The sequence below is a fragment of the Mastacembelus armatus genome, unplaced genomic scaffold (assembly GCF_900324485.2).
Source record: "Mastacembelus armatus unplaced genomic scaffold, fMasArm1.2, whole genome shotgun sequence".
Lineage (NCBI taxonomy): Eukaryota > Metazoa > Chordata > Actinopteri > Synbranchiformes > Mastacembelidae > Mastacembelus > Mastacembelus armatus.
Genome location: NW_022872910.1, coordinates 244,064 through 255,013, shown reverse-complemented (window position 1 = coordinate 255,013; position 10,950 = coordinate 244,064). Strand labels below are relative to the sequence as shown.

The 10,950-nt window shown below is 41.1% G+C and overlaps 3 gene segments (V, D, J or C); all 3 read right to left on the bottom strand.

Moving 5' to 3' along the window:
* Positions 1 to 1,723: 1,723 nt before the first annotated feature.
* On the bottom strand, positions 1,724 to 2,271 carry LOC113129627 (T cell receptor alpha variable 9-2-like; the record flags this gene model as incomplete). The annotated part of the segment is given in 2 exon segments: positions 1,724 to 2,010; positions 2,094 to 2,271. Coding segments are annotated over 2 exon segments (441 nt in total), but the record flags the coding sequence as incomplete, so codon positions are not given.
* A 4,375-nt stretch (positions 2,272 to 6,646) lies between these two features.
* On the bottom strand, positions 6,647 to 7,240 carry LOC113129629 (T cell receptor alpha variable 19-like; the record flags this gene model as incomplete). The annotated part of the segment is given in 2 exon segments: positions 6,647 to 6,951; positions 7,042 to 7,240. Coding segments are annotated over 2 exon segments (423 nt in total), but the record flags the coding sequence as incomplete, so codon positions are not given.
* A 518-nt stretch (positions 7,241 to 7,758) lies between these two features.
* On the bottom strand, positions 7,759 to 9,441 carry LOC113129623 (Ig kappa chain V-VI region NQ2-6.1-like). The segment is given in 3 exon segments: positions 7,759 to 7,768; positions 8,811 to 9,120; positions 9,245 to 9,441. Coding segments are annotated over 3 exon segments (438 nt in total).
* Between the last annotated feature and the right edge of the window lie 1,509 nt (positions 9,442 to 10,950).

Here is a 10,950-nt window from a genome sequence, read left to right as displayed (position 1 = left end):
ACCTGTATCCCAGTTGTCTTTTATGTCAAAGGTTTTAGAGAACATTGTTTTTACCCAACTTCAGTCTTTTTTAAGTGACAGTGGCACTGAGGAATAATAATGTCTGGAACCATGTGTGGGAATATGTGGTATGATTAACTGCTTTAGGTCTTATCTCACCTATAAAAGTTTTGCTGTAAATATTGATAACTACTCATCTTCTTCAACCCCCTCTCCTGTGGTGTCCCTCAAGGGTCTGTCCTTGGTCCCTTTTAGTTTTATTTGCACATGCTTCCACTGGAATCTGTCTTTAAGAAACAGGGCCTCTCTTTTCATTGCTCTGCTGATGATATTCAGATTCATTTACCTTCTAAAGCCATGAGAGATATGTCTTACCAGGCATTTTTCCACTGTCTCTCCAACCTAAGAATATGGCTGATGTTTTAAATCTCAGTGAAATTTGATAAACTGATTAATTTAGTAGTGAAATCGAGCTTCCTCCACCTGAGGTTGCTAAGCAAGGTGAAGTCATTTCTGAAGTTTAATAATTTATTACTAGATTTGATTACTGCAATGCGTCAATCAGTTGTCCCTTTCTTGTCTCCAAATGGTTCAGAATGCAGCAGCTCGACTTCCAACAAATATTTGTAAATTTGAGTGCATATCCCAGCTTTTGGCTTCTCTTCTCTGACAGATGGTTCATTTTAGAATTGTTTTGAAGTTACTGGGTTTTGTTTTTAGGGCCATAAACAGTGACCCTGAACCAGGAAAAGCGGGTATAGAAGATGGATGGATGGATGGACTTTAAGTTATTACTTATTGTTTTACTCAGCATCAAGCTGATTGTGCTTTGACTTCCTGCAACAAACCACTGAAGTTTAACAGTGTGTATCTCCCTCTAGTGGATGTTGTGGAGTATTGTGTTGTCTTTGCTTCAAAGGTTTTTGTACAGAGTTTTTGTGTTTCCTGTCACTGTGGGCTCCAGAGCACAGTAGTACACAGCAGAGTCAGACACTGCAGCAGACTTGATCTCCAGATCCACTTGTTTCTTTTTTGAGTTAATGTGAGCGGAGAAATCTGAACGAACTGGATGAATCAGTTTTCCCTCAGTGATGTAGAGCAGGAACTCTGGTCTGGATCTCTGGTATTGTCGGTACCACTGGATGCTGTAGATAGCTCCCTCATATGTACAGGTCAGGTTGATGTTTCTTCCCTCTGCAACAGCATCTTCTGTTCTTTCTGGTTTGACGCTGTTCATAGAACCCATGGCTGCAAAATGAGCAATTTTCATGTCAGTTAATCTGAAAGAGGTTCTAACATCAGGAACCTGAACCCAGGTTCTTGACTCTTTCACATGTGATCATTAAAAAGTTCTTGACTAAATCATTTGAAATATGTTGTTACATCAACAGGTTGAATGAGACGCCTGTTTGTGGTCAAACTCACCTATAAAGTGAGATAAAAAGAGAAAGAAGTAAAGCAACATGTCTTTGGAGTTGTTGAAGTCAGACAGCAGATGAACAGTGTTCTTCCACTGCAGTAGAATGAAAAAACTAAACAGTGTCTGCTGCACTGCTCTTCTCCTCAGCATCAAGCTGATTGGGCTTTGACTTCCTGCAACAAACCACTGAAGTTTAACAGTGTTTGTCTCCCTCTGGTGGATGTTGTGGAGTATTGTGTTGTCTTTGCTCCAAAGTTTTTTGTACAGAGTTTTGGTGTTTCCTGTCACTGTGGGCTGCACAGCACAGTAGTACACAGCAGAGTCAGACACTGCAGCAGAGGAGATCTGCAGATCCATCTGGGTTTTATCTTCACTCACTTTAAATTCCAGTCCATAGACCTCCTCATTTAGTTTCATTCCTGTTCCTGTGTGAGACAAAAGGAACTCTGGTGGTTTTCCTGGATATTGGCGATACCAGAAGAAATTTTCACTAGTTGCTTGTCTGGAGTATTTGTAGGACAGAGTGACGGTGCTGTCTTCTACACTGAACTTTTCATTGTTGACTGGAGTCAGATCTTCACAGCCGACACCTGAAGGAAGACATAACTCTGTAACTTTATGATGCTCAAGGTTTTGTCAGTAAAACTCTGTTAATATTGAAAATGTCACCTACCTCTTATTGTGAGCAGAATCAAAGTCAGAAACAGGCTGAAGTTCCCTGACAGCATCTTAAACACAAAGAGAATCTGACTGTTGTTGGATGAAGCTTCACTGTGAACATTTGTCTTTTCTCTGCTGAGTCCAGGTTTTGCTCCTCCTTTAATCATTTCCTCCTTTCTCTCACAGCTCTGACAAACAGTGTTTGTGTCCATGTGACTCCTTAACTCTCTCATCATAAACTGTGATATATCGAGAAATTACCAAAATGATGCAATGAAATAGAATTTCTTTTACATATGATCTGGCAGCCTCTGTTTATTATCATAACATGATATAGCTAATTGTTTAGGACTTGAGGAGCCTGGAGGTGATGCCATCTGGACCTGCAGCTTTTCTCACTTTGATGTTCCTGAGCTCAGACTCTCTCACCTGGGCTTCATTTAGGGACAGAAATCAACAGGTGGGTCAGGGTGCTGGGTTGTGTCTCAAGATTCTTAGTTGACGTTATCTAGAAGCTGTAGTGGACCTAAAGCAGCAGAATTATGTTCATATTCCACGATTGATGAAAGACTTGTACCCTTTTGGGAATTTATGGCTCTAAAACTTTTAACGACCTACTAAGGTAATCAACAAGAAAGTGGTACAGGCCTCTCCACCGGCTCTTGATAAAGAAAGTCCCCTGCTCACATCCTGCCATAAATATGTTAACACTTTTTACCTCTATAGTACCTGCATTATCCACTCTTCTTTGATCACGGGACTAATTCCATCATCCTTTAACGGAGCTGCTGTAATTCCAGTTCTCAAGAAACCAGGTGCTGACCCCAACAACCTTAAAAACTTTTGTCCAATTTCTCACTTGACATTTATCTCAAAAATTTTGGAAAAGGTCGCAGCTGCAGCAGATGTTTCTGCTCATCCTGATGACAAGAATTAGTTTGAATCATTTCAGTCTGGGTTTTGTCCCAAACACAGCACTGAAATGGTCTTGGTGAAGGTCACTAATGATCTGCTAATGGCTGCTTATGATGGGCTGTTAACCATTCTGGTCTTGCTTTTGTCTCTGTTTCACATTATATCTTATGGGACCCCTTAGCAGCTATTGGCATTACTGGTATTCCTCTCACCTGGTTTACTTCATACAGCTCCAATCGTGTCCATTTTATTCAACTAAAAACATTTTGTTCACAGCCCTATCCTGTCACTAGTATTGGTCCATGAGGCTCTTTCCCAGGCCCTGTCTTGTTTTTAATCTGATTCCTCCCCCTTGCCCAGATTTTCAGGGAATTTGGTATTCACTTGCACTGCTATGCAGACGATACATGACTTTATTTCTCCACCAAGCCTGACTCTGCTGTTCCACCGACCTGTCTTACTAATTGTTTACATGAAATAAAATTGTGGTTTACTTTAAACATTCTAAAGCTTAATAGTAATAAGACTGAAGTTCTTCTGCTGGGCACCAAATTCAACCTCTCAAACTCTTCTTCATAACCTTCAACCGGTTCAAAAATCTACTGCTCATATTATAACCGAAACTCCCACCACACAACATCACCCCCTCTCTTCAACAGCTTCATTGTCTTCCCATCAATATCGTGTTGATTGCTTGATTAAAATTCTCCTCCTTACTATTAAAGCCCTTCATAACCTTGCGCCACCTTACCTTTCAAAGGTCCTACGATCATATACTCTTGTTCTTCCACTATGGCTCTTCTTTCCACACCATCCGCACGTTTCACTACCACGGACTATAGAGGATGTAGTTGCATTGCCCCCCGTCTCTGGAGTGCTCTCCCTGTCCCTGTGTCTTTTAGTTTAATATCTCTTGTTCCTCTAGTAGTTTTTATTCTTTAAATCTTGTAGATATATAGTATTTTTAAATAGTTTGAATGCGTATTGTTGTGGTTCAGAGTGATTTTAATTGTTAACCTTTATTTAACAATCCTAAATCAGCTTTTTATTAAAACATGTCATTCAAAGGTTTTTGTACAGAGTTTTGGTGTTTCCTGTCACTGTGGGCTGCACAGCACAGTAGTACACAGCAGAGTCAGACACTGCAGCAGAGGAGATGTTCATGCTGATTTGCTTTTCATGCACTTTGACCTTCAGTCCAGGAACTAGATTATTAAATACTTGTCCTGAAGCAGAGTGTGAGATGAGGAACTCTGGTGGTTTTACTGGATATTGGCGATACCAGAAGAAATAATCACCAGCTGACAGTTTGGGGTATTTGTAGGACAGAGTGACAGTGCTGTCTTCTAAACTGAACTCTTCTTTGTTGACTGGACTCAGATCTTCACAGCCGACACCTGAAGGAAGAGATGAATGTTGTTAAAGATGATACTAAACTCTGATAGTCTGTTCCAGTGGTTTTCATGATTCCTGAGTTTTCTATATTTTAGTTCAGATTTTAACAATTTGAACAACAAAAATGAACAAACACAATAACAGACGTACAAACAGACCAAAGCAGGAACTGAAGTCAGTGTCCACAGTAGAGTTTGTACAGACTGACAAACTGAAAGTGACCCATAGCGGTAAAGCTCAGGTTTGGGTCTCATGTCTGATTCCTGCTGTAACCTACCTTTTAGTATGATCAGAACAAGAGAAAATATTCCACAGCATTGCAGTGAGAGCATCTTACAGACAGTATCTGTGTTGTGTTTGCTTTAGATATTGAATGAATCTCACAGTGGGACTAGTTCTGCTCTTTGACAGATTTGCTCCTCCCTCAACCTGTTCGTCCTCTGATATCACTGAACGTTATCGACGCTAAAATCACTCTGAACAGATAAACCTTTATTTTTCTGCTGGCTTTTCTTTTTGTTTCTTTTGGCATATTTATGAACATCCTCAAAGAATCCTGTGAAGTCTTGTCTCCAAATGGCAGCATCATAAGTCATTTACACATCATTTAAAATCATGGTGAAATTGGTTTTATATAGTCTGGAGATGGCCTCATGTAGGACTTCAGAGACTGAACATTGTGCTGTGGATTTCATAAGTAATTGATCAAATTTGCTCCAAAAATGTGTGAGGTCTTCAGGCAGCCACTGTTTTCTACAAAATGACTGTTGGACAACCGCAGCATGTATTTGTGCCTGTAATTAAAATCAGTGAAGTCAGATGAGATTCTTATTTAGTCTATGGGCAGTTTTATCATGCACACACCAATCCAGCCCTCTCTCAGACAGACTGCCCATGTGAGTCTACACTAACAGTACTTCATACTGCATGTGCCTGGTAATCTCCTGGCTCCAAACCAGCTCAGTTTTGCTGTGGTTGGTACAATGATGGAGCTGATGGACTGTGCATTTGTACAATGAGTATGTACTCAGTGTATCAGTACATCTCTCATTTCTACCTAACACTCAATACACTTCTCATTACAAAAGACACACTTTGCCACTTCTGTCATTCATGTGTCACTGAATTCAATGAGTTTATTTTTTAATAGTTGGGGCCAAATCCAAGGATGTCAGATTTGGATCCACTCAGCTGCAGAAGGTCCATGAACTCCAGCACTGACCTTGGCATTAACAGGTAAAACATCAGGACCAGCTCCTGACACACATTATGATGGAAGGTGCAGCAACATGGTAGAAATGGACCTGAATTTGGGAGTATTATAATCCATGTGACCTCAAAGGTTCAGATGACCTGGTACTGATCCTTGTGGTACATCATAACAAATTTGAGCTTAGAATCCTGGAACGTTGTGTAATGATCATAACTGAGACCTGATTACATCCACAGGTCACGGACAAGGCTATGGAGCTAGCGTCTGCTCAACCCACCACAGTGATGTAGATGTGAGGGCTCTGATAAGAGCTGCAGAGATGGACTGTGCATTTGTCCATCAGCTCCTAGTGATTTCCACCAATATCTTTAACATCTTCTTGGCACATGCTACTGTACCTGCATATTTGAAAACCACCACTTTCATCCCAGTGCCCAAGTAGACAAACATCAGCTGTCTGAATGACTACAGACCAGTCGCACTCACACACATCATAGCCAAGAGCTTTGAAAGTCTAGTCCTGGGTCATATAACATCTACTCTTTCCTCAACCTTAGACCAACATCAGTATGCATGCAGGGCCAATAGAATCACAGAGGCTGCCATAAACACTGCCCTTTACAATGACACACCTGGAGCAGAAGGGGGTGTATGTGAGGATGCTTTTCCTTGACTCCAGCTCAGCTTTTAACACCACTGTCCCGAGCAGAGTGGTACTGTGGATTAAAGACTTTCTTAGCACTCACCCACAAATAGTGAGACTGACTCCCAACACATCCCCACCCCTGACCCACAGCACTGGAACACCACAGGGATGTGTGCTGAGCCCCCTCCCCTGCTCCCTGTACAACTGAACACCTGTTCACGCTGCAAACACAATCATCAAATTTTCAGACAATACAACAAAAGTGGGGCTGATCGAATGTTGATGAGACAGCTGATGAAGTCTGTGGCTCCCTCTGCTGGATGTTGTGGAGTATTGTGTTGTCTTTGCTCCAAAGGTTTTTGTACAGAGTTTTGGTGTTTCCTGTCACTGTGGGCTGCAGAGCACAGTAGTACACAGCAGAGTCAGACAGCTGAAGTTTCTGGATCTTCAGAGGAACTGATCTGGATGTGGAATTCAGTGTGGATGAAAATCTCTCCCTGTACTCGTCTGGTGTGTTGCCTTCATCCAGTTTAACTCGATTCAGGATGAACGTGGGGCTGTTGTTTCCATCCTGTTTGTACCAGTAGAGATAATTATTTGTTGAACTGCTGTTATACAGACAGCCAAGTGTTACTGCGTCTCCTTCAGTAGCAGTCACATCTCCTTCTGGCTGCAGCACGTTGTCTTTTTGTGCTCTGCATTCTGTAAAACACCAACAAACAGTGTCAGTGTGCTGTTAAAGAGTCATGTCAATGCTGGAATGATATCAGAGAAACAGAGTTGTGTTCATACCAAGGCACATAGCAGCCAGCAACACTGAGATGAACAGAGGCGTCATATGTGCAGTGTTGAGGAACTGGGAGCTCCAGCCAGTATGAAGAAGGCTGTGATCTCTCTGTTTAGTCTTCATCAACACTAAGTTGGTGGATTAGAAGGAGGAGCCTGATCACAGTGACAGGGCTCATTCACAGCCCTGTGTTATTCCCCTGCTGACAACTTTACTCTGAATACAGTTTGGACCAGTCTCCTTTCAGTGTCCAACTTGTCTTGTATGTGATCGTCATTGGACATTTCAGCTGACCCATTTCCTGTTTTACAGCTGCTGCACATTCCCGTTGGTCCCTGACATATAAAGCTGCTAATTGTTGGGAACCTGCTACGACCCCTTTAATATCTTTTATCACAACTAGTACAAGCCAACTGAGAAGGAACATTTGACAAATGGGACTTTGTAAATTCTCTTCAGGATTTTTTCTCTTGAATGTAAATATCATGTTTGGTCAAATCAAAGATGGTGGATTTGTTTTGAAGCTTCAATCAAAAATGTTGAAACTTGGTAAAAATCTTCAGCTGTGAAAGTTTGAATCTTTTGTTGTTTTGAGTTTTTCTGTGTATTTTGATGTCTGAACATATAAACTAGTGATGTCAGTGTGTTATTAGTTAATACTTTAGTGTGAATTTGGGCTGTAGTTCTCCATGTTTCCAAGGATGGTGAACAATGGAAGGAGCTCATTGTGGCCTAATGACCCACAGTGTATGAAGAGGATTAACTGAGTAAGTCAGTCTGTCTATTTGTTTTCACGGTTTCTTGTGTCTGAAGCATCAACAGTTGGTTTGTCATTGATGTGGATTTGCTGCTGATGTGAATCCTCCCCCAGTGTTTCATTAGCAGCTGTAACCACAGGGACTCTGATCAAACAGGAATGAGCAGAATAAATCTGATATGAAGCTGTGGTTTGAATCCCACTTCCCTCCCTTTGAAGAGTAGTCAGATATCTGTGTTCAGGTTTTTGTACAGACTCTTCTACACTTTGTATCACTGTGTTTCTAGAGCACAGTAGTAGAGAGCTGTGTCTGCCAGGGTTAGACTCTTTATGGTCAGTTCAGTTGATGCATCTGATGTTTTGGATTCATATCGATTATCAGGAATATATTGTCTATCACTCCTTGATCTAGCACCTTTCCAGAGTATAAACTGAGGAGCTTCCAGGTCTGAATGATGTTTGTACCAGTAAAGATAAATATTAGTTCTATCTGTTTGATAGTGACATGTGAGTTTGACAGATTCTCCTTCTCTTCCAGTGACTTCATCTTCTACAGGAGAGATTGTGTCTCCAGCTGTTAGTCCTGGAAAAAGTAGAGAAAATGAAGCCATTAGACGAACATTGTCCATGAGGCTGAGAGGAGAAGACAGAGGAAAATGTCAGTGTACAGTGTTACTCTGTGGACACAAACTGTTGACCAGGACTTCCTGCCAAAGACAAATTCATTGCAAGGTTGAATGAGACGCCTGTTTGTGGTCAAACTCACCTATGAAGTGAGATAAAAAGAGAAAGAAGTAAAGCAACATGTCTTTGGAGTTGTTGAAGTCAGACAGCAGATGAACAGTGTTCTTCCACTGCAGTAGAATGAAACAACTAAACAGTGTCTGCTGCACAGCTCTTCTCCTCAGCATCAAGCTGATTGGACTTTGACTTCCTGCAACAAACCACAGAAGTTTAACAGTGTGTGTCTCCATCTGGTGGATGTTGTGGAGTATTGTGTTGTCTTTGCTCCAAAGGTTTTTGTACAGAGTTTTGGTGTTTCCTGTCACTGTGGGCTGCAGAGCACAGTAGTACACAGCAGAGTCAGACACTGCAGCAGAGGAGATCTGCAGATGAAACTCCTTTGTTTTCTTGTCATGTCTCATAGACCTTCTCCCTGTGGTCTCTGAATATTCTGCGATTAGCAGCGGTGGAGATGAACTGGACTTCTGGTGATACCAGTAAACATAGTCCACAGAGCCTGAATAGTTGCAGGAGAGAGTCACAGTGTCTCCTTCCAAAGTCGTCATTTCCTCTTTAAAAGGTGTCAGTAAATCCTCAGAGGATCCTGAGAAGAACAAAAATATGTTTCATCATGAAACTTAGATTTCTTGAAGCTGAACACACTGTTAGAAAACTGTTCAGGAATGTTTCTGTATCTTCACCACTTTCTCCAGTTAGAGTTGACTTACCAGTATGAAAGGAGACCATCAGCATCCAAATGAAAAGCAGCAGCATCATTTTCACTTGGACTGAATGAACAACAGAGAGAAGACAGCAGCTCTTCAGTTCCAAAATGAAGCCTTTCATATTCAGTTGTGTAGCTCCTCCTCTTGCTGTGCTCTGTTTCCATTCAGGCTGATGGAAGCTTTAGAAATGACAGTGATGCTGCAGCCCCATCATCCAAGAAGCTCAGACTGAAGCAGGAATCTGCAGGAAAATCACCTGAATGAATCTGGAGAGAAACAACTTCCTGAGAAAACAGATCACCCAGACTGCTGCACAGTGCACAGAAATTCTGACTGTTGTCAGTATGAACATGAACATGACATAAACATAAAGAAGTAAAGTCTCAGTCATTATAGCCTAATTATGAATCAGAGTTTACAGTAAAACATTGGTAACACAGTGATGCAGTAAAAACACTGTTTTCTGCTTCGTTGTTCAGGAGTCAAGATTTAAGATCTCCTTCATCGTCATTTCACAATGTGAAACCAAATACTGTTTCTCATCAGGGCTTTAAAAAGATCCTATTAGTAATAATTTTAAAATGGCAAATAACTCAATTCAATTTTGCAAATCACAATAAAATCATCTCAAGGCACTTTACAAAAAACCCAACAAATCCCTTATGAGCAGCATTTGGCAATAGTGGAGAGGAAAAACTCCCTTTAACGTAAGAAAAAACCATGAGCAGAACCAGGCTGCATCATGCCTATAGCAGAATAACTAAGGGATGGTTCAGGGTTACCAGAACCAACTATAAGATTTGTCAAAAAGGAAGGTTTTAAGTCTAGCCTTAAAAGTACATAGAATGTCTGCCTCCTGAACCCAGACTGAGAGCTGGTTCTACAGGAGAGGAGCTTGATAGCTAAAGGCGCTGCCTCCTATTCTACTTTTGGAAACTGTGGGAACCACAAGTAGACCTTCACTTTGAGAGCGAAGTGCTCTATTGGGATAATATGATACTATGAGGTCTTTAAGGTATGAAGGAGCTTGATCATGAAGGGATTTATATGTGAGAAGAAGGATTTTAAATTCTATTCTGGACTGTACAGGGAGCCAATGAAGAGAACCTAATATAGAAGAAATATGATCTCTCTTGCTAGTTCCTGTCAGGACTCTGGCTGTAGCATTCTCGAGTAACTGGAGGCTTTTTATGGAGATAATGGGACATCCAGATAGTAATGAGTTACAGTAATCTAGCCTTGAGGTAACAAATACATGGACTAGTTTTTCTGTGTCACTTTTGGACAGGATGTTCCTATTTTTTGTAAAATTGCATAAGTGAACGAAGGCAGTTCTAGAGATTTGTTTTATGTGTGAATTATGTCCTGGTCAAAATTAACAGCAAGGTTTTTCACAGTAGTGCTGGAGGCCAGGGCTATGCCATCTAAAGTAGCTATCTTGTTAGAAAAGCTATTTCTAAGGTTTTTAGGCCCAAATGCAATAACTTCTGTTTTCTATGAGTTTAAAAGTAGAAAGTTACTGGTCATCCAGGTCTTTATGTTTTTTAGACATGCCTAAAGCCTGGCTAACTGGTTTGTGTTAACAGGTTTCAGAGATAGATACAGCTGAGTGTCATCTGCATAGCAGTGGTAATTAATAGAGTGCTTCCTAATAACATAGCCTAAAGGAAGCATGTATAAGGTGAACAGAATCGGTCCTAGCACAGAAC